This window comes from Saccopteryx bilineata, chromosome 8 (assembly GCF_036850765.1).
Source record: "Saccopteryx bilineata isolate mSacBil1 chromosome 8, mSacBil1_pri_phased_curated, whole genome shotgun sequence".
In the NCBI taxonomy this organism is placed as follows: domain Eukaryota; kingdom Metazoa; phylum Chordata; class Mammalia; order Chiroptera; family Emballonuridae; genus Saccopteryx; species Saccopteryx bilineata.
In genome coordinates, this window is record NC_089497.1 from 10,199,232 (window position 1) to 10,224,142 (window position 24,911).

Genomic DNA, 24,911 nt, shown 5'->3' on the forward strand with positions numbered 1-24,911 from the left:
GGATTGCCATCCTGTGTTCTGGGTGATGTATCAACAGCCAACAATCACTAGACATTTGAAGAAAGCCTCAAAAATGGAAGAGATCAAAACAAACAGAAAAAAAAGATGTCAGAAAGAAACAAAGGCAATGCAGGGGACAGAGGGAAAATTATAAAGTAAGAACTAATAACCTCAGAAAGAGAACAGATTTATCTAATTATTTTGTTCTTAGTGTTTAATATATACTATGCACTTTTTAAGTAAGAGTAGCTTATTTAATCTTCATAGAAATCCATTTAAGATATTTAATAATGACAATTTTAATATCTTAAGATTTTTTTCATTTTTAAGTTTTATTTCATTTATTATTTTTAAATTTTATTATTATTTATTAAGATATTTAATATCTTAAAATACATTGGCATTTTTGAGTAAAGAACAAGATAGAGTTTTATTAGACCCCAGTGTATATTTGCTTCTAGAAATCCTGAGTAAGGTTAAAACAGGCAAAAATGCAATAACCCCCACTGAAAATTTCCTTTCCCATTGTGTAGAAAGAAGCGTGCTCAGAGGGGCCAGAAAAGAAAGAGGAATTATCAAGGTTAAGTTGCTTTTATAACTTACTCTCTCTTTTCTTTATCATAACTGACTAAATCTGTAGGTCTGAATGAAATACAATCTATTCTTTTTCTCCAAGGTAATTATTCTGTCTTACATTAAATGTTGCTTTTAAAATTGTATTCCATGATAACAATATTATTTCTCTTATTTTTCAAGTTCTTGGAAGATGTCTTTCTGTTTTCCTCCTCCAACAATATATTTGAGGTGACATCAGAAGTATTTTAAGTTTATAGTTACTAAAGTAGATTTTTCATTATGGATGTCCCAGAAATATATGGAAGGATTAGATTTATTGTGACCAAGTCTACATATTGAGAAGATATAAAAAATCAAGGCAGTGTGGGCCAGGGCCAGTTAGCTCAGTCAGTTAAGAGCATTGTCCTAAAACAACAAAGTTGCAAGTTCAATCCCCAGTTAGGGCACACACAGGAAACAACCAAACAATGCAGGAAGGAGTGGTATAACAAATCTTTCCCTTTCACCTTCCTTTTCCCTCTCTTCCTCTTTTTGTCTCTCTAAAAACCAATAAAAACTACAATAAAAACTAAGCCCTCGCTGGATAGCTCAGTTGGAGCATTGTCCTGGAGTGTGGAGGTTGCTGGTTCGAGTCCCTGGTCAGGGCATATACAGGATCAACTTTATGTTCCTGTTTCTCTCTCTCTCTCTCTCTCTCTCTCTCTCTCTCTCTCTCTATCTCTCTCCTCTCTCAAAAATGGAAATTAAGGCAGTGTGGAGATCTTAATCTCATTTTTAAAGGCATAATTTGAAAACCCTCCATCCACTGAACAAATGTTTCTTGAAATAACACATAGATTAAGGTTAACCCAAACATTGTTTCCTAAATTTGTTATTCAACTTGATGGCAGAGAGCAGAGATATAGCTAGATATCATCAGGCGATCAGCCAGATGTCAGAATCAAAGACATCAGACAGAATTTTCTCATAACTATGTTTTTCTGATACCTATGATTTGAATTTGATTATTTGTTTTAGCAATCTACCAATAAATATTTGTTAGACCGCTGAAACAACTCTTTTATATCTCGTTTTACTTTCTCATAAAACGCACCCAATAACTATCATTGAACTGCAATTTCTTTGAAGTTTTGACTCATCCTGTATGACACAGAAGTAGTAGCCAATATGTACATCACAAAGTACCGACCCTGTTTGACTCTGCCTAGGTAATAGGACCATCGAGGTAATGTGTGAAAGCAGTGCACTGGGGCTTTGTGCTCTTGCAATTTCTTGGTTTCGGAACATGCCTTAAGCAATATGTGACTTAGTGGTTGAATCATGATAAGAAGTTAAGTGTGCTCAATACTGTCTACCCCATTCATATTGTCTGCTTTAGTCTTTTGAATTTGCTAGACCACTATAGGTCACTGACTTACGTATCTTGGTGGACTCACAATTTCATAAAAGAGACAATTGATTAAAACCAGTTTTTACCGTGTCATGTGAGCTTCTTTGAGGACCAAGATGTTTAAATACAGAATGTAATAAGACTTCAAATGTCACATGTTTTTTAATCTCCAGAAAATATAAATATTTCTCTTGAGTAGAAGATTGGAACATTCTTCTCTCATCTGTAATTCTGAAAGAAAAGATTCCAGTTTTGTTTATATTTTCAATATTCTTTACAGTGTTAATGATAATAAAGTACCTAAAATCATAAATTGAGATTTTATTTTAAAATGCTTCGGTGTAACATTTTTAAAACTGCATATAGTCCAGTTACAGTATCTATTCTTTAGTTATCATTATAGACATATACTCTATAGCAAACACCAATCCAAACATAACTATTTAAATTTCATGTTTCTGTAAGATCTACAAACATTTCTTGACATAAAACATTATTTAAATGATGTCATATAATAAGTACATGTTTTATTGGTATTTTATTCTCACTAAAACCCTCTCTGTAATAAGTGCATTATCATTTCCATATTATTATTGAACTCACATTTAAATTAAATTGCTATTTACAGATGAAGAAATGGGGGACACAGAAGGTGCAGCTATTTCAGTTAAGAAATATATTTCTTCATGACTTTCCATTTCTGAAAATGAAACAAAAAATTTACTTAGACCACTGACTTAACCTAAACCCAAACAGAAAGTTTGAAAGAAGGCATACTTTTAGGAAATTACCCAACCTCAAAGTCCTGAGATTTTTTTTTTTAGTGTTACCCCTTTTGTCATTAATTTGCAAATACCAGCCTTATAATTCTGGAAAAATAATTCAGTTATTGATACTTAGTTTGTAGCAGAAAGACATCTGGTTATTGAGAGCTCTGTCTCATTGATTTCTATTCCAACCAGGGCTTTACAACACAGCAAAATGTTTAAAATGTAACAATATGCATAATCATTTACTTCTAGAGTCAGATGCCCATTCATATTTATACAAATTTCATACATACTCTATTTTTTAAACACATTTATACATGCCTTAAATAGGATTAGTATTGTATAAAGTCTAATTTATTTTATCCTCAAACATTGTTTACTTAGAAATGCAAAAATGTCTTCCTTATTAATTTTTTATATACAGAATAGCCCACATCTCCAGTTTAATTGATTGGCTCAGATGTTCTCTTCCCTCTACCCAGAGATGGTGATACAGATTTTTATTTTATGTACACTTAAAATGTGAGTTTTATTTTGAAATCCTTATGATTCTTATAATGGTAGGCATGTCAAAATGTGAAATTTAGGAATTTACATCACAGACTATATAAGAAACAGAACATTAAGAACATTAGAGAGTTACCAAAGAACAACTGTAAAAAAAAAAAAAAAGCCAAAAAATTTCACCCGTGTAAACGTGAAGTCATATCCTGACCAAAGGAGGAAGTGGCAGGTCACAGGACTCCCAACTCCGTTACTGATGTATATCATAGACAGCACACTGCCGTCTCTATCATTTCTGTAACGACAGCAAGTGCACTCACCTGGAGCAGTCTCAATTCAAAATGCTGAAGAGAAAGCCATCCAATGTTTCAGAGAAGGAGAAACACCAAAAGCCAAAGGTAAGACAATTTGCACATAGACAAAACTAAACCATTTAATAGCACACACACACACTCACACAGAGTTCTTATCTGTCAGTCATAAATAAATTCAGTCATAGGGCTGAATGCCTCTTGGTAAATATGGAAAAAAATCAAATTACAAAGTTAGGTGTTAAATAATACTTGACAATCATTGTCTTTGTAATTTTATCTTATAGTGGGTATTTGATCATTTACATCTGTAACAACTTTGAGCTCAGATAACCAACTTGATGGAAATCAATTTGATGGTCTCTGTTTGAAAGGCTGATATTATAAAAAGTTCTTGCACATTTTTAATGGCAATAAAGTTGTCAATGTCTATTTAACAATCTATTGAATGCAATTAAGTGCTCCACTCTTCACAATACATTTAATTATGAGAAGGTTTTAAAATAGATATTTTGGTTAAATATTTGATTTTTCATTGCCAATATTAAAATATGACAGCTTGTTGTAGATTACTTTTGTATTCTGTCGCTTGAACTAAGAGGATTGGGTTGTATTTGGGGAAGCATCAAACCCTATAAACTAATACATTTGTGAAATTAGTTGTATTTAGCATGTTGTTCTATTCTTTGTCTTGACAGTAATTACCACTTTAAAAACCTAGGGCATGAGATAGCAAAGTTTAGATTCTATTGTAAACATCTAAACTAGGAATGAATCAATACATTCATGAAATACTAGTAAAGCGGCTTTTTCTAATACTTTTACATTCTTGAGTTTCTTACATAAATAATATTTTAAATCTGTTTGCGAATAAACGATAAGTTCAAATGTCTTTTTGAAGGACTGATTTATTACTTATTATTGATCTTTATATGCTTGATATTGACAACCATTCTGAGTGAAAGGAACTGGAAATTGTGAACTTTTGAATTGATGTGGAATTGAACAATTGTCAATATTTTAAAACCCTTTACAAGTTACACATAACCTTTCCAAAAAAAACTATAAATAAATTATTTCAATTTTGGAAACCAAGAATAAAATATTATTTTTTTCTGGCACAAAGATCTGATAAAGGATAGACAGGCATCTTTACTGAAAAACAGCTGAATAACATATCATGACTTCTGTGTTTTTATCTAATGCAATAAAAATTCAAGGTAATATTTTCCCAGAGAGTACAAAAAAGTTTCTAAAAGCATCACTTACTTTTCTATTTAAGATAAATTTCATATAAAATTTACTTGATTACATTCAATAATATTTAGTTTGTAATAATAGATTTAGGAAGATCACAAAAGTTAATGTGAAGTGGTGGTTTTCCTCCAAGTATTTAAAATCTGAAGCTAGAATATTTCACACCAACTGTAATATGTAGTGAGTTCCTATGTCATCAAATATTTTCAAAATGATACCTTAGTCTATTATTGTTTGCCTCAATAGCTGGAACTATTATAATACAAATGAAGTATTGTTCATCTTACTGACTTCCTTATTTATAAAAGTAAAAATATACTGAAAAAAGACACATCGGAGGACAAAATATATCACGGGATATAATCATATTGAAAACATTAATTTTTGTTGCAAATGAACTTCCATTTTCTTGAAATAAATGATTTTACTCTATTTAAATTTTTAAATTGATTTATTTTTCAATTACAATTGATACATGATATTATGTGTCAGATATACAACATAGTGATTAGACATTTATATATCTTATGAAATGATCATCTCAATAATTCTAGTGGCCATCTGGCATCATACACAGTTATTACAATATTACTGACTGTATTCCTTAGGTGGTCCTTCAGTTTACTGGGACAGTTTTCATCACTCACCATTTTTACTTAATCCCTTTCACCTTTTATACCTATCTCTTCACTCCCCTCCCTTCCAGTGACCATCAGTTTCTTCTCTGTCTCTCTGACTTTGTTTCTGTTTTGTTTGTTCATTTATTTCGGGGGTTTTTATTCCACATATAAGTGAAATCATATGGTATTTTTCAGACATTTCATTTAGCATAATACCCTCTAGGTCCACTCACATTGTCCAAAATGATGAGATTTCATTCTTTTTATGCCTGAGTAATATTTTATTGTATATATGCACCACCCCTTCTTTCTCCATTCTGTATAAATTTCAAGTTTTATGAGTATGTATGTGTAAATATGTTTTTTCTACATTCCAACACAACTGTATCCTTTCCTTTTAATATGGAAGTAGTATTTTTCCAATTATTATAATTGTGCCTTAAGAACAGTATTTTCATGGGTAATTTTCTTTGTGTATTATATGGAAAAAGACCAGAATCCATAAGAAACTATCAAACAAATAGTCTGAAATATAGAGACTCACTATCTACACTGATTAACCACATACCAAATAATTGTTCACATCTCCTGACTCAGAAACATACACAACTTGTGCTATACTATTTCAGAATTTTTGAGATAGATGTTCTTATTTTACTGTAAATACTAAAGTAGGTAATGAGCAACACTAAAAATGACAGAAATATCATTTAATCATCTAGCTCATGCTAACTCTTATGGGTTCTATTTCAGGTGGCCTTCAGTGTAGTAGGCTCTTAATAAATATTTGTAAACTAAATTCAGTTTCTTGATCTCCTGTATGTAGCTTGGTTGTAGTACAAATGTTCACTAGTGTTATATACTTTCATTATTCTTGGTAGCAAGTCTGTTAGTATAGACATAAGAAAGATTGTATTGTATACGTGCAAATATAACTAATTTATTTTAAAGTTTTGTTTTTAAGAGCGGGGGACAGACAGGGACAGACAGACAGGAAGGGAGAGAGATGAGAAGCATCAACTCATAGTTGCGGCACTTTAGTTGCTCAATTGTTTGCTTTCTCACATGTGTCCTGACGGGGGGGGGGGGGGGGGGGGGGAGCAGCTCCAGTCACACCAGTGATGCCTTGCTCAAGCCAGCGATCTTGGGCTCAAGCCAGCAAACATGGGGTCATGTCTATGATCCTACACTCAAGCCGGTGACCTCAGGGTTTCAAACCTGGGTCCTCAGCATCTCAGGACAATGCTCTATCCATTGCGCCACCGCCTGGTCAGGCTGAAGTTTTATTTTAAAAAGAACACCAATACCACTACTGTTGTGCAAAATCCCTTAAAGAGGCCTTTCACAGTAGACCTTTGTTCCGGGTCAGAGAATATGGAAAAAAACCTTAAAAATAAAAAAAGAAATAGATCCCACAAATAAAACTCTGCCACTGAATCAACTGGCCTTTATTTAGCTGGGATTAAAGATTTGTATTAATGCATTTTAACTGAGGTTTTTCTTTGAGTAAAAGAGATTCAAATTCCACTGTTATTTTAAAAGAAAACATTGAAAGGATAGTAGTTCTGGAAATAGCTTTTTTTTTTTTTTACTATTTTAAAAAATCCAAAGTGCTTAGTAAATGAGACACCATTAGTGTCACAGATGCTAATTTTCACCAGCTATAACTGAAGTGGCGTTCCTTCCCATTTGCATTTGATCCCAGCCCTGATAAGAGGCCATGAGTTGATTATGAGCTATTCTCACCGCACTGCCCGCTGTGCGAATTTATGCTCCTAGACAAGGATGACACAGAGTTGTGACATTAAAGAGCTTTTTGCATGGTTTTTCTTATCAAAACTGCTAAGATACATTTTAACTCTTACCTAACCAAGTGTAAGAAAAAAGAAGTGTGTACGCAGCCCAGTGCTTCCTTTAGGGAAGGTGTTGGCACAGGGGCGCATGGCTGTACACGTCCCTCAAATTTACAGAGAAAATAGTCTTGTGAGCAATATTTTGTCCGAGATATTATAGCTAGTGAAAAAAAATGGATATGGGATTGTATGGGACAGCCTTACTTTTTCTCAACCTGTGGGTTTCTACCCTACTACCTCTTTCGGCTTCCTCTAAGAGTATATACTTTTCAGACTTTAACTGATACGAATTCAGTAGAATGCTTTGGGTTTTTCAACAAAGTGATCTCAGATAAGGAATGTGATGTACAATGTAGGGGCTCTTTTAAATTCAGTTTTCCCATTAAAAAAATGGTGGGTATAAATAAAAGTTTATTTTTACATTTGTTTATGAATCCCTCTCTGCAGCCAAAATCCCTCTCAAGAGGCTCTCTTTATTTATGCATTCAGTCGGTATTTATGTCATACTTGTTCTCCAAGAAATTGTTTAAAGTAAATTATAATGCAAATCTAAAGCTAAATAAGACAAGTCAGGAGAAAACAAAATGTACGCCACAAAAAAAAAAAAAAAAAAGGTGTCACTGGACCATCGAGGTCAAGTTAAATGGAGGTGGAAGGACTTGTCCCTCTGTGGGGTTCTAGCAGCATCGGTTCACACCAGGAGTTTGTTAGAAATGCAGACCCTCGGGTCTAACCCTGGCCTATTAAATCACAATATATGTTTGTGAGCACCCTGAAGAGCGGCAATAATGTTCATAGTTCTCCACCTAGGTTGCACATGTGAGTCTCTGAAGAGCATTAAATACTGATGACTGGGTTCTATCTTCAAACATCCTGATGGAATGGATATTCTCCTCACAAAAAATATGCCTGAGCACCAGGGATTTTTCAAGTTTCCCAATCTGAAGCTATGCTTTTTCCTACTAATCTTTTCAGAAGACTTAGAAGTTAATTCATTAATGCATGCATCCATCCATTCATTCTTCAAAGTGGCCCCTATCTACTGAGTGTTTATTTGAACAGTATAGATCACAGGCTGAGAATACAGTGGTTAATATAACAAAGATCCTGGCCCTCAGAGGATTTACATTTACTGGGGATGCCAGACAATAAACAAGATAAATATGTTAACTGTATATAGCATGCTGGATAATGATAACTGTTAAGAAGGGAGGGAGGGATATAAAAATACGATGGACCGAGGAAGACTTGGTGAGACTGGGACATCTGAAAAAAGACTGGAAGGAAGTGGAGGAGCCGGCTATGAGACTGGCAGAGGAAATCTGATTCCAGCAGAAAGAAGGGCAAGTCCAAAAGCCTTGAGGTGGGTGTGTCCCGGGGGTGTGTGAGTATCAGTGAAGCAGACCGCACAAGGGGAGGAGCAATCAGTCAGAAAGAGCCTGACCATGGAGGCCCTTGCGGGTCATTGTAAGGATATCGAGTAGTATTGAAAGATTTTGAGAAGAGACAAGAAGGTTCTGGCTTACATTTTTGGGGGAGTTCATTCTGTCTTTCACTTTCTGAATACACTGAAGGGAGTGGAGGAGGAAGTTGGGAGATGAGACCCATGAGGAGACTATCACAGGAACTGGGAAAGGTGATGGTGGCTCAGACAAGGGGAGTGGCAGGTGAATGTCAAGAGAAGTTAGATTTGGGATGTTTCTGTACATATTGTCACACTTGGACGGTGGTGAATAGGAAGGCTGCCACTGCCCCGTATGGTCCTTGCTACCAGTTCCTGCTCACATTCTCAGGAGGAATACCAGCAGAGCTTCACTGCCAAAATGACAGGCCACTTCCTGAAGGTTTCTGCTATTTCCTTCAAAATACGGTTTTTTATTGGATTAAATTTTCACTTCTTAGGGCACCTCCAAACAGAAGAGATGAACTACTAATATTTTCCTTTCACTGTTTAATTATTGGAAAGTTAAGTGATTTTAACCTTGAAAGCTTCTCTCCAATAAAAAAAAATCACGAATTTATTTAGCCTTCCCATTGTACAGAATACGAATCTATAGTCAAGATTTTTTTTGCAAGCAAGTAGCAAAAGGTTTGGGGCCAAACAGATCGGTTAACCTTGAAAAAAACACAGTGCCACACGATATACAAAAATTTCAGGGAAAAAAAATGATTGAGAGAAATGACGGAAGTGTACATACTCTCATTCAGAAATTTGAGTAATATATCCTGTAGGAAGAATGTAAAGTCACTACTTTGACCACCTATACACTGGGTTTGTTAAAAATCTGTTTAATGAGACACTTATCTTCTTAATCTTTGCTTGCCTTGCTTTGGAGATAAATGGCTTCATTATCCCTGCAGATTATTTTTTTTATAGAATTAAGTCCGTACACTACATATCTAAGTTTCCAAATTTAGCATTACCAAACCGATCCATTTTTCTTCTTTTGAGTGTTAAGGATTTAGGTGAACTTCTAGAAACAAGGCATTTCATAATGAGCTTCTTAGTAGAGAACAAAAATGTCTTCCATTAAGAATTGATTAATAAGGATAGAAGAGGGTTTTAAGCTGTCTCTGGTGGTAGATGAAGTGATTCTTTAATAGATAAAGCCATTTGTCAACGCAGCTGGTGATGTCCCCTTTCTTCCCTTATAGAAAGAACATTGGAATTTTTTACCTAGTCTGTATTATTTTTCTGCTTCCGTAACAGAATGCCACAGACTGGGTGGCTTAAAGGCAGAACTTAATTTTATCACAGGCCTGGAGGTTCGAAGTCCAAGATCAAGGTGCTGGCAGGGTTGGTTGCCCCTGAGAGCCGTGGGGGACAGATAGGTGCCAGGCTTCTCTCCTGGGCTGGCAGATGGGCACCGCTTCCTGCCTCTTCACTTGGCTGGTCCTCTGTGCCATGAGTGCTCCTGCTGCCCCTCTCTGCGAACACAGATCTCATCTGCGCGTGGCTCCGACCACTTTCATCTTTCCTGTCTGTGTTTCCCCTAGCTTAGAATGCCTTAGACCCTTTTCTCCAACTCATGAACTCATATCTACCTTCTCGTACCTTGCTGGACTCTCACTCCCTCCAGAAAGCTTCCACTAGGTAGCCAGGGCAGTGCAGTAGAGGGTATGCACAAGCGTCTTGCAGACATGGTTTTAAGGTCCTATTTTGGTATGTTCTAACATGTTCTAACAAGGGGATGTTGAACGTTTTATTAAACCTCCCCTGAGGTTCGTTGTGTGTGTCTCAAGAAGGGACCGTGTGAAACATGTCGCATAGGACTGATGTGAGAATGAAATGAATGACCGCCTGAACACTTACCTGCACATAGTGCACATTTGAATAATAATCTCTCCCTCCTTTCTATCTGCAGTAGCACTTGATCCATACCTGTATTGCTTCTCTTACCATAGTTTATTCCCAGTATGTCCTTCCAATTGGACTAACCATCAAGAACAGGGGATGCATCTTATTCGTCTTTGTACCCCTGTAATTTTTTGTTGAAAAACAAGGGGAATTGAACTCGGGCTTTCAGACTCTATGTGCTTTCTATTAGACTTTGCTTACCATCAACACCATTTGTAATACGGAACATTGCCGTGACTTCTCAATACATGCACCCTAAGTGTGGAATGACTAATGGACAATATTAGTCACCTTAAAGAAGTAATCTATTTACTTCAAGACAGTTTTTAAGTGGGTCGCTGATAACAACCTGGAAAACACCCACATAAAACGAAGTAACCATTCTTAAGAGTCAGAATGAAATGAAACAACATAATAATCAAAATTTGTAGCGTAATTCGCCTGAAGGGGAGAAAAAGCATGTGCCAGGGCGTTACCCTCAGGGACCCTACAAAGGAGTGGAAGAGGATGAATTTGTCACTGTGTCTGAAGAACCATCGGCTCAGCAGAAGCCAATATTCCATTTGGCTCAGCAGACCTGCTCACTTTGGTGAGATGGGTACTTTGGGCTATTTTAACTTTGTCTTTCTAGCCCTTAATATCACACAATTCACTCTACAGTGGCTTCACTGTCCTAAATACAAATGCCTAACAATGGCTTTGTGTCTGTATAGTATGCATTTCTTCCAGGGCAGACAAATCTCTGATCAGTCAACAAGAATATATATTTTTCTTGGCAGGTGAATTTCTCATACCTAATCAATACTCAGTAATGTCACCTTTGGTATCTTATCGGTTGTTCATGAGTTTGTTTATTTCTACAAACGTGAAGAAGAGAGTTTGTATACTTGTCAAAATGAGGGCCAGATGTTGGGCATGGAGACCAGGCCAGGGACCTGGTTTCCCAGAAGGACCGGCTGGAGTTGCCAATTCTCCACCGTTTCTCGATATGCAGAATATGAAGACAAATAATAATAATAATAATAAACTTTCTCCTCTACATTTTTTCATAATAATTTAAATTCTGGGAATAAGATTTAAGCTAGATTTACTTTGTTTCAAATTTTATTTTATAATTCATAGTGATATGACAGTCTGGATATTTGGTTAAATTTTTTCCCGACTATTGCACATGATAATAGCTATGCCATGTTAATTCTTTTTTTTTTTTGTATTTTTCTGAAGCTGGAAACAGGGAGAGACAGTCAGACAGACTCCCACATGCGCCCGACCAGGATCCACCCGGCACACCCACCAGGGGGCGACGCTCTGCCCACCAGGGGGCGATGCTCTGCCCCTCTGGGGCATCGCTCTGTGGCGACCAGAGCCACTCCAGCGCCTGGGGCAGAGGCCAAGGAGCCATCCCCAGCACCCGGGCCATCTTTGCTCCAATGGAGCCTTGGCTGCGGGAGGGGAAGAGAGAGACAGAGAGGAAGGAGAGGGGGAGGGGTGGAGAAGCAGATGGGCGCCTCTCCTGTTTTCCCTGGCCAGGAATCGAACCCGAGACTCCTGCACGCCAGGCTGACGATCTACCACTGAGCCAACCAGCCAGGGCCCATGTTAATTTTTTTAATTAAGTAAAAATAATAAACACATAATTACACAAATTAAACAAAATGACATCACTTTTGTAATTCTTACACCTACATATTCTTTATATTGTTAGTTATTATAGACCCACTCTCCTCTTTTCTAAATTAGGCTATGTACAAATTTAAATTACTTGAAGATTGTGACTCTCTCACTATAAGTACTTGTCAATTTTATAGCAGCCAAATAAAAAAATGTTTATGATTTTGAACGTATAATTCCTTCAAAGATAAATATTCTACAGTTATTGGAGATGATGTGGTTGGTGTAGGAACTGTCATAAATTGAGTTCATCCCTATTACTACAATTACATTTTAATATCACTCGTAAGCCCTCAACAGACTGAAATATTCCTAATAGCCCAATCCAAATTTACTGAAAGGAAAAGAAATGGAATCAAGAGGAAGGAAGCTAGAGAACCCACACGTCTCATATATATATATATATATATATATATATATATATATATATATATATATATATCCTACCACGGACTCCCTAGTTTCTCTCCACCTGGCCCCTCCCTGGTTGGGATTACATATCGTCTATTCACCCCTCATAAACGTGTCGGTTCTCACCAAGAAAAAAAATAAAACCATTGAAATTCCCAAGCATGGTGGCAGCGGGTCCTGCCTGAGATGGGAATGTTTATAAGCTTTATGATATTAACTGCAGCACTCACCTCAGGTGGCATAAAGCATGCAAAAAAAGAACTTTCTGTCAGTTTTATTATTTCTAAAAAGGTTCCCCTTGAAGCAGAAGTGTGACCTTGCTCCGCTGGGCTGACACATGCCGCTGGATTAATGGTCGAGCTCTGCTGGAGGGAAGCGCGCGGAGACATCACCGGTCCAGACACTGGGCTGTCCGGGACCATTCATCAGGGGCGCCAAATCATGCATCAAACACACTCATTTAAAAGCAGTAAAAATGACTTTAAAAAAAACACTTTTTGAGAATTAGCTTATTGTTTGTCATTACTTGTGTTCAAGGAGATTACTGCACGGCTGAGATATCACTTAGGGAGAACTTGAGAAAGGTGATTATGGACCCAGAGGCCGAGGGAATGCAGAGGACGTTTAAGACAAATGAAGGCAACGAAGGTGGAGGTTTTTCTAGAAAATTGGAAGGGAAAGTTTATTAAGTGGACTCAATTTTTTATACTTCACTTTTACTCCCTTATTTATAACCATGATTGCCAAGCAGCAATCACTATGAATGTTTGCTCCTTGGGCATAATTTAATTTTTCATTTTTAAAAGCAGTGCAATTGGATTTAATGATATAAACATTTGGTACACTTGTTAAGATGTTTCAACTAGTAAATGTATTAAAAAGTATCTTAAGGAAGTTTAAGAGTATTTCATCATGTGTTAGCTAATGAAAAATTCTCCAGACTTACTCCCTCTGATTCCTGAGAAGGAAAAGAGGCCTCAGCCTAAGATACTTAAAGAGACTATTAGGTTTAATTGATTTGATAATAAGTTCCTCTTGCTTTTTAAAAATCACTTTGATAAAATTGAATAGACATAATTTTTATATTTTTACTAATTTGTCTTTTAGATTAAGGATACTCTACATAATACAAATGATATAATTTATTGTTAAGTAGAACAAATAGTAGAATCGGGACTTTATTAAGAAACTCAGAATATCTGAGACTGAGATTATGGTCAACGTTGTAAGGCCTGTTGCCATTAGTCCTTCAAAATTACTCTTCTAAGCCCTGGCCGGTTGGCTCAGTGGTAGAGCGTCGGCCTGGCGTGCAGAAGTCCCGGGTTCGATTCCCGGCCAGGGCACACAGGAGAAGCGCCCATTTGCTTCCACACCCCTCCCCCTCTCCTTCTTCTCTGTCTCTCTCTTCCCTTCCCGCAGCCAAGGCTCCATTGGAGCAAAGATGGCCCGGGCGCTGGGGATGGCTCCTTGGCCTCTGCCCCAGGCGCTAGAGTGGCTCTGGTCGCAACAGAGCGACGGCCCGGAGGGGCAGAGCATCGCCCCCTGGTGGGCAGAGCGTCGCCCCCTGGTGGGCATGCCGGGTGGATCCCGGTCGGGCGCATGCGGGAGTCTGTCTGACTGTCTCTCCCAGTTTCCAGCTTCAGAAAAAGAAAAAAAAAAATTACTCTTCTAAATTGCTGTTGCTTTCTTTCATCATAAAGTTTAATACTATCTTCTTTAGTTAATTATTTATGCAGAATTATTTACTGTTTCTGAAGTTTAGCTATAGGATTAAAATAGCTGATAGGCTCTGGCTGGGTGGCTCAGTGGATAGAAGGTCGTCCTGGTGTGCCAAGGCCGTAAGTTTGATCCCCGGTCAAGGCACCTATGAGAAGCAGCCAATGAGCGCACAACTAAATAGAACAAATAAGTGTGACAATGGATTGATGATTCTCTCTCTCTTTTTTTTCTCATCCCCCTCCTCCTCTTCTCTCTTAAATCAATGAAAAAATTTAAAACATAAAATAAAATAATTGATAATAATGTGACCACAGTTAAAAAGTATTTAATATTTGGTTATAAGCCAGATCAAATCTAATATGCACACAATAAAGAGTTAATTTCTAAATCCGTGGGAAGATAATACATATTTCTTGTAAGTAGAAATTTTAATTATTCATCTTTGGTATTGCATTTTCCTTATCAAAGTGCCTAGAAAACAAAATTGTAATGAAACTTTGCTCAGGGAAATAACATATCTTAGATAGTAAATGCTTGAAATATGTTTACTTGTAATTTCTCATTCCTCTCTCCACCGCTTCCCCTAAAACACACACTATCTTCTGTAACCATGATGGACGCGGTTAATAATGACCTATTTAACTCTTAGCCTGGAAGTGGTTTCACAATACTTTAATACATAGCACTCCATGAAGGTGTTAACAAATTAACCATGTCGTGCAAGAACTGAAAACTTCTTGCCAGTTTTGGTTTTGAGAACTAGACCATCTAGACAGTAGATAGATAATCCTTGTGAAATATTCTTGTACCAAATACACACATACAAAAAAATGATTTTGCTCACTAGAGATGATCTTTCTTTTTCTCCCTTGAAGAGTTCAAGAGATAATTATATCAGACCCATTTCTGTAATCCAGTGCTCCTTTTAATATACAGTGTGGGTGCATTATCTTTTTCTACGTGGCCACTATTGTAGCAATCACCATCTTTGGATTTGGTAGCTTCTAGAGTCCCTCAGTCAATAAATTCATAAACTCTTAGAGGAAATAATTTTTGAAGATGGGTAAGCAAATTCAAATTGTATTGATTTTAACTAATTTCACTTCTAAAATCTGTGCCCATTTTAACGAGCCTTTCAATCGACAATAAATTATGTAGGTACAGGCATATAAACACAAAATATCTTTCATATACTAAGTAGTCAATACAAATTAGTATTTTTAAATGGAAGAATATAAATTTCTATATTGACATCTATTATACATAATTACCTTCATTATTTTCTGTATAAATATAATCTGCTTTTAGCAATTGCTTCTATGTTTGTATACCGTTCATTTGAATATAGCTCTGTTTAGCTCTTCTATATTATTGTTATTTGGTTGATGGCACCAATAAAGTATAAATTTCTCCAGGATAGATTCTTGCCTGATCATGTTTTTAAAAACTTTTTATTTCCTTCACATTCTAGAAGATTCTGTAAGAATCAGTGATATCAAGGGACTAAACTTTTGCCATATTATGTATTTTACCTGAAAAAGAAAAAAATATTTAAGACATATCAATACTACTTATTGTAAAAATTCTTTAACTAAAAATGAATATCTTAATTTCTATTCAGTTCCTAAAAGTGCAGCATGATTTACAGTCTATGGAAGAAATGTAAATCATGAGATACAGTAATAAATCACACAGAAGGACGATTGAGGATTTTAAATATTTGAGTCTGTTTTACTCGTAAAACTTGTTTTTGTTACATTAAATAGGCTGATATGAATAACCACTTTTCCACTTCTACAGGCTATGGATCGTTCTCCATTGATTTTTTTTTTTAGCTCTAGTTTCTTTGCTTTGGGTAATTTTCTTTGAGACAGTTTCAATTTGCAGTGACACATTAACTTCTGAAAGTAAAGCTTTAACATGGAAATGTTGACACAAGTTTAAAATACTACAGTGGAGTCTGAATCTGTACTTCCTTTAGATATTTTGTAACTGATAGAAATGATAGAGGGGGAGGGGTTGGGGGAAGGATGTAAAGAGGGACAAATATAAGGTGAGGGAAAATGATTTGACTTTGGGTGATGGGTACACAACATAATCAACAGTTCCAATGCTATAGAAATGCTTACCCGAAACCTGTGTTCTCTTGTTGATCAATGTCACCCTGTTAAATTTAATTTTCTAAATAAAATTTTTTAAAAAAGAAATGATACTTAACCAGACAGATCAAGTAACTAACTTGTCCTAAGAATCCAGATGCACATTAAAATATTTAGAGCACTGATCTATACTTGAGCATTGGGTTCCCTTCACCAACGTTAAAGTGTGCTGAAGGCCATGTTTCAGTTCTGGTTGTTTATCAGCCTTCCACCCCATCGACGCCCCACACACCCTTGCCTTCCATTGCCACCACACGATAGTGTAATTATTTGACACTGAGGTAATCCTAACAGACTATTTCAAGTGAGTTGAATTTGTTTCACACTTTTCAAAACATTTTTGCAGCTGAGTTTGTTAGAACAATTACAGCCTCAAATATATTTGGATAAAAACTGACAAACTTATTGAGATTTAAAATACTATTATTATAGAACATTCATTCAAGCACATAGAGAAACAGAATTTCTATCTCTCTGGACATATTCTTAACCAATGCTCTCTGTGCAATATTGAAATGATGTGAGAACACACCGGCAGAGTGTGTGCAATTTTTAATTAGCCAGTATTTTCAAAATACTGTGGATGTCTGACTCACGTATGCAAATGTTTTATCTAAAATGGGCTGTGAAACTCTTCCACCAGTGCCCTGTCCAAATATACAGTCATACTGGATGCAAGACCTTACTGAGGACCCCAAAGTTGGTGGGTGGTTAAGAAATAAAAATAAAAATCAAGTTTGTTTGCTTAGGTCAAAAGGGTGATTTACATTTCCAAAAAGAGACTTTCTGGCCCTGGCCGGTTGGCTCAGTGGTAGAGCTTCGGCCTGGAGTGCAGGAGTCCCGGGTTCGATTCCCAGCCAGGGCACACAGGAGAGGTGCCCATCTGCTTCTCTACCCCTCCCCCTCTCCTTCCTCTCTGTCTCTCTCTTCCCCTCCAGCAGCCGAGGCTCCATTGGAGCAAAGTTGGCCCAGGCGCTGAGGATGGCTCTGTGGCCTCTGCCTCAGGTGCTAGAATGGCTCTGGTTGCAACAGAGCAATGCCCCAGATAGGCAGAGCATCGCCCCCTGGTGGGCATGCTGGGTGGATCCCGGTCGGGCACACGCGGGAGTCTGTCTGACTGCCTCCCCGTTTCCAGCTTCAGAAAAATACAAAAAAAAAAAAAAAGAGAGAGAGACTTTTTAATTCTCCTTCATGTTGACAACTTTGGGCTGGTCATTGTTCTAAGAAACTTATTCAGTTTCATTCTTTCTTTCAAGCCAACTTTCCACACTTTCCATCCTGTTCAGATAGCAGCTGCTCTGAAAATAGAAGGATGAAAACTTTGTGATAGAATGGCATGGTGGAGAGTACATCAGGGTGGAGAATTGAAGAAAAAAGGATTTTTTTTTTTTTTGGCAAGTGCTGGTTCCTAGAACAGTTCTCTCATTGAGAAGGATTAGATTATTTCTAAGAACACTGCCAGCTTCATATTATCTGTAATAATTAGAATTGTTACTAAACAAGAAAAGAAAGTGACTAACAAAAAACATTCTCCTAAGTTCTTTTAACTATACATTCACTGTATTGTGTAAGGACATAGACACACATGCACACAGAGCATTCACACATTCTAAATGACTTGTTTAGCCCTATTTTTGTGGAAACCAAGTTAACTATATGAAAGATGATAATCTTCACTAGGTAGTCTTCAAAAAACAATACAATAGCATACATTTATATTAGAAAGTGAGTTGTACTAAAACAAATTTGGAAAGCAACACTTTATTTCTCCTTAAATATGTCAGTGCTTCTAAACAACTATGACCTAAGCAGAACTAATGATTTTTCACAAACTGGTTTTGGAGAAACTTAAGCTACCATCAACTCTCTCTCTCTCTCTCTCTCTCTCTCTCATTTTGTTAGTTGGTTTTTTGTTTTTGGTGGAGACACATGGATTAACTCTTATTTTCACTGTTTTTTAGAGCAACTTTGAGGTTATTAGGAAAATTGAGAAGTTACAGAGTTTTTCCATATATTTTATTCCCACACATAATTAACTCCTTGTCAATTATTTTTTAGCTATTATATAGGTACATTTCTTTTTTTTATAACCCAACATTTTATTATGAAAACTTTCAAGCATATGTAAAGGAGAGAATAGTATAATCTACTCCATCTATCCCTCTCAGTTAATCTTTAAATAATGATCAGTCATGTTTCTTCTTTATGCCCATACATTTCACATACTTGCTGTTCCTCACAAGATTATTTTGAATTACAAAGAAAAAATAACTAGTCATTTTTTTCCAGTTTCTTCTGTTGTTTCCTGAATGTTTTAGTCACAGCTGTTTATTGGATCTATAGCTAATCAAGATCCATGGACTGTATTTGGCTGATACTACTCTTACAGGTTCTTAATCTATAGTTTCCTATTCTCTTTTCTTTCTTTCTGTTGATTAGCTTAAAAATCCAGTTATTTGTCCGGTCTAGATGTTTATGATAGACTACATTCTCTTGGTGTCATTTAACATGCTCCATTGTTTCTGTATTTAATCGGTAATGAGACACAGAAGCTTGATGTGATAATTTTAAGAATATTTCATTCATGTTATTAGGTAATTCTACTATGAAGTATATATTCTGGTTTCTTTCTTCCTGTGATTTTAGTAACCATTGATAATCATTTCCTGGATCCAGTATTACATTAGGTGTTTTCAAAATGGTAATTTTAAAATTTCATCATCCTTAATTGATTAGCTCGAATACACACACACACACACACACACACAGAGAGAGAGAAAGAGAGAGAGAGAGAGAGAAATGAATTCCCATATCAGTGTAATTACTCTGAAATATATTTCATACAAGGACAGATTAAATGTTTAAGTCTTTCCTTTACCTGTCAGCTCTAAAAATATAACTGTAATATTTTCAAAGGTAACTATTGGATTTTCTCTTTTTAATATCATTATGAACTCAGGAATTTTGATATGTTAGATATATTTTAGTATAGGTCAGGTCTTATTCTTAATGAAAATAAAATGATCCCATCTTTGGATACAATCTAGTGAAAATATTTTCAGTATGGTCACTGCATTCTTCCGGCTCCAGTCGTCTTTGAGGTTGACTGGCTTTGTGGAATGACAGGGTGAGAACTGTGAGAATTCTGACTGAGAGTCTGACTCCAGATGCCATTGACATCATTACTTGTTTTCATTGTCCCTCAACATTTGACTTGTATATGCCAATATTATTAATAATGTGACTACTAAAAACAGGTTAAAACTTAGTTTGTCATTGTTTTTTGTCCTTTGGATAGTCAAATTACTGTTTTTCTTTCTTAAGTCACTTAAAATAATTTCTTTCTCTAAATATGGACTTAGGTTCATTTGTTTCATTTTAATGTGGAATATTAAGGATGGTTTCTATTTCATTTTGTTTATAAGTGATTAAATATAATATGTGAAACAGGTGCATGGTTTTAAAGTCAAATTTACAGAAACAAATATATTCAGAAAGGCCTGTTTTCTTTCCCATCCCTTTTACTCAGTTTATTTTGCCCCATTTCTCTAAGAGGGAAAATACATAATTAATATATACCTTTATTAAAACATACTTGTATGTTTCTACCTTTAGAAAAATTGCAGCCTGCGACATACACTTATCTCCACTACGCTTTGTTCACTTACACTGTGTCCTGGAGAGTATTCCGTAACAGTATAAAGAGATCTATTTCAATTTCTTACAGCAGCACACAGTTCCTTTACCTCACCATATATAAGTCAATTAGTCCCTTTTTGATGAAAATTGAGGCTTACAGCATTTTGATAATATAAAGTTTTATAATGAACGTGCATGTGTAAGTCAATTTTTACACAAGGGTATCTCTGGTATAGATGTCTAGAAATGGAATTGCTCGGTCAAAGGGCAAGTACAAAGGTAATTTTGCTAGCTTTACCAACTTACCTTCCACAGGTGTTATGCCATTTGACAAGCCTGTTTAATTGGATAATGAAAGATTATAGATTTATACAGAGTCGACTTAAAGACTAAATATAATCTAGTATCAACAGAAAGAAAGATTTGTCTAAAATCTGAATTTCATTTCTATTTAAGTTCTTCTTCTGTTGGTAGCTATAATTGTTCTGTCCGGATGGGAATTTCTGCCCCAAGATAATATTTGCTAAATCTAATACATTGTAACTATGACATGCAAAATTATCCATATGCCAATACATTCTCATTTGTAAAAAACTATTATCTAGGAAGCCAACTCATTTCCACATGATTTACCTTTTCATTAAAAACTTAACAGGAATGGAAACTATAAATTGGTTCATCGTCCATTCCTCATAGTAGATATTAACCCTTTTTCACCAGAAGTCGTAACCTGCACATTAAGAAACCATCTCAGACAGTCACTAACTTTTAGACTGAGAGAATAATGAAAAATCTTCAATGTCTTTTTAAATACATAGACTTGCTTCTTAAGGGTGTCTTAGCACAGGCTGCTATTATACCCCCCCGGCTTAAAACTGCTGAGTGATTCATAATGAGACGACCGGCAAATCTAAAGTAATAGTCCCAAAGCTTCTTAAACCACTGCCCCCTAAACTAAACCTGCTTCTCTTTATCGATAGAATGAGGGGGAATTAATTTTAAAAGGCGGTGACTATTGATTACTTAATGGCAGAAGATAGTGTAGAGAAATGCTGAAGCAAAATATTCTATATTCTCCCGGGCAACACGACCTCACCATCCCATGGTGGAAATCTTGCTGTAACCTGCATTAATATTTATTAGGCAGGATGCAGGCTGGACGTAAGCTACAAATTTGCCTTAAGCGTAGACCCCAATAGTCTATATGAATGTTTTAAGTGTATTAAAAAGAGTAACAGATTTCCCTGTGTTCAGCTAGTTTCATGTATAAGCAGTACAACAATACGTTCGAGTCCGTCTTGTAATCTCTGGGCAATGATGGCCCTGGTAGAACCGCCTAGTAGGCAAGTGGACGTGATGACTGCTTTGGGGAGTCACTCTAGGTTAGTAAGTAAGCTCTGCATGAAAAGCCTTTGCATTTTCCAGTGTATTTTCCAGTTTCTGCCTTTTTCTCTCTCTCCTCTCGAGGCAAGCTGAAGGGCTTGTTCAGCAGAGGTAGCAAGTCAAGCAAAAGGCGTTAATTGTGTCTAACACAGCCATCATCCGTAGGGTGTATATTCCGTATCACACTGTCTACCCAGCCAAGCCGCTGCCACATGTCGGGGACTTTTTACTGCAGCTCATTTAAAAGGGAAACAAAGAGTTTTAAAGATAGCTGTTGCGGAAGAGATGAGTATGAGTGCTTTCAAGGACTGAGAGTCTTTGACACTCACTTGAGTTGAAGTGGGCAGTGATATCTGAAAGGATAATATGACGTTTTATAAATGACTGACTCCTTTTATTAACTTTTCTAATCACTAGGTTATTTTTCAGCACCACAAGCTTATTTTGAAAATATAAAGCTTGAAATGAGATGAAGTTCGTAAGATAGAACATATTCTTGGGATCTGTAGGTATCTAAAGGGTGTCATATCGTATACTAATCTACCCAAACTATGTATAAAATCAAATAGAAGGTGAGGAAAAATTAATTATGTTTTTTACTCAATGACTAAAAATTCTTGAAAATGTGCTTAGGAGGATCGTTTACTTTATAGCATATCAGAAATAGTTTATAATTACCTGCCTAGGACGAGATGCACAGGAATAAACAGTTAGCTTTGCAGGACAAAAAGTAACCAAGGAGACAACTCCTCTGTTCACGTATCGAATTTTATTCTCAAAATCAGTGAACGAAACTGATCCAAGGTCTCATTGCAATTCCATGTTAACTGTGGAAAAATTTAGTTTTACTCCCAGCTTTGGACTGTGCATGCCTAAATGCGGTTCCCAAATTATTAATAGGTCTATGTATACGCCTTCTCTTCCTGACATCAAATAGAGAATTTCAGATTAGCAAGAGTTAGCAGTGGAGAATGGTATTTGTGTTCACTTTTGTTTTTTGTCAAATATCATCTTTATGAGCCATAATGTTGTATCTATCCAGATGCTATTTTTTGTGTTTTGTTGTTTGTTTATTAACTGGTTGGTGGGTTAGTAATACATGCTATTCACATGAGCAAAAGTAACACTATAAAAAATAATAATAGATTTTTTTCAAGATGTCTAACATTATAACATAAACCATATGAAGACACTTTATCAACAGTAAAATTAAAACATTAATAATAGTTAAACGGGCCTAGCTGGCTAGCTTAGCGATTAAACAGTTTCATCCCAAAACAAGGTTGCCGATTGGATTCCCAGTCAGGACACATACGGGAAGCAGCCAATGAGTGCATGACAGAGTGGAACAACAAATGAATGCTTCCCTTCTCCCTCCCCTCTCTCTCTTCCTTCCTCTCTCTGTCTCTCTCTAAAATTAAAAAAGAAAAAAGGAAAAGAAATTAAGCCCTGGCCGAGTTACTCCATCAGTTGGAGTGTCATCCTGGAGCACAGAGGTTGCCGATCCTATTCTCTGGTCAGGCCACATACAGGAGCAGCTCCATGTTCCTGTGTCTCTCTCTCTGTTTCTCTCAAAAAGAAATAACCCGGCCCTGCCCTGGCCGGTTGGCTCACTGGTAGAGCGTCGGTCTGGCATGCAAGAGTCCTGGGTTCGATTCCCGGCCAGGGCACACAGGAGAAGCGCCCATCTGCTTCTCCACCCCTCCCCCTCTCCTTCCTCTCTGTCTCTCTCTTCCCCTCCCGCAGCCGAGGCTCCATTGGAGCAAAGATGGCCCAGGCGCTGAGGATGGCTCTGTGGCCTCTGCCTCAGGTGCTAGAATGGCTCTGGTCGCAACAGAGCGACCCCCCGGATGGGCAGAGCATCGCCCCCTGGTGGGCATGCCAGGTGGATCCCGGTCGGGCGCATGCAGGAGTCTATCTGACTGCCTCCCCGTTTACAGCTTCAGAAAAATACAAAAAAAGAGAGAGAGAGAGAGAAAAAAAGAAATAACGTGACCTGTCGTGGCATAGTATGTAAAGCATCAACCTGAAACACTGAGGTCGCCAGTTTGAAACCCCAGGTTTGCCTGGTCAAGGCACATATGGGAGTTAATGCTTCCTGCTCCTCCCCCTCTTCTCTCTCTCTCTCTCTCTCTCTCTCTCTCCTTTCTAATGAATAAAGTCTTAATAATAATAATAATAATAATAATAATAGGTATACCTTCAGAACCTTTAGCTATTCCAGACAGAAAGTTGTTAATACTGTACTTACACGACTGATGCTTATTGAACCCTATTCTGTTTTGCACTTTTAACAACAAAGAACACCAGTTCTAAACTTCCTTTTCTTTTCCTTCCTTTCTTATTTTATAGCGCAGCAGCAGTTTTGGGAATTTTGATCGTTTTAGGAACAATTCCATATCAAAACCAGATGACTCAACAGAGGTTAGTATTTACTATGTTCTTATGACTATAATGCAAACACGTGAAAAATTATAAAGCCAATATCACTTTTTTAAAGTGTAGTAAAAAATAAATACGTTAAAAATCACAGCCTTGCATATATTTTTGTCATAAATAAACAAACAATTCTTTAGTATCTAGTACTAGGCTGGGAGGAAAAAGCTATCCAAAGAACCCAACAGATGTTGGGGGAGGCAGGACACGAACTGAAGAAAAGAATAACAACTAAATGTAATGCACACAATCCCAAATTTTCTGAGCATTTCCACCTCAAAATTATATATAGATTAAATTTTACTTAGGTTGTAATTGCTTTAATTTAGGAGATGATTAAATAACTTAATAGTAAATTTCTTTTTTTTTTTTTTTTCTGAAGCTGGAAACGGGGGAAGCAGTCAGACAGACTCCTGCATGTGCCTGACCGGGATCCACCCACCACACCCACCAGGGGGCGATGCTCTGCCCATCTGGGGCGTTGCTCTATTGCAACCAGAGCCATTCTAGCACCTGAGGCAGAGGCCACAGAGCCATCCTCAGTGCCCGGGCCAACTTTGCTCCAATGGAGCCTCAGCTGCGGGAGGGGAAGAGAGAGACAGAGAGGAAGGAGAGGGGGAGGGGTGGAGAAGCAGATGGGCGCTTCTCCTGTGTGCCCTGGCCGGGAATCGAACCCGGGACTTCTGCACGCCAGGCCGACACTCTACCACTGAGCCAACCAGTCAGGGCCAATAGTAAATTTCTTAAAGAAGCATTTGGCTACTTGATTGCACTCTGACACATCTGCCATCTGCCTTGAAACGTCTCTGTGGTGACCATGCAAACGTATTTGCAAACCGTGAACACTTTATGAG

At 36.9% G+C, this 24,911-nt stretch overlaps 1 protein-coding gene across 2 annotated transcripts in view; it reads left to right on the forward strand.

Annotated features, from left to right (window-relative positions):
• Positions 1-24,911, forward strand: part of SAMSN1 (SAM domain, SH3 domain and nuclear localization signals 1) — a 141,969-nt gene that overhangs the window by 87,661 nt on the left and 29,397 nt on the right. Inside the window, exons 1-2 of one of the 2 annotated variants that reach the window (XM_066241573.1) lie at positions 3,519-3,638; positions 23,974-24,045. In XM_066241573.1, the coding sequence (XP_066097670.1) occupies positions 3,582-3,638; positions 23,974-24,045 (129 nt within the window). In that variant the 5' untranslated portion in view covers positions 3,519-3,581. Of the gene's footprint in view, positions 1-3,518; positions 3,639-23,973; positions 24,046-24,911 lie in introns of those variants that run through there. The other variant, XM_066241572.1, reaches the window with a different exon arrangement.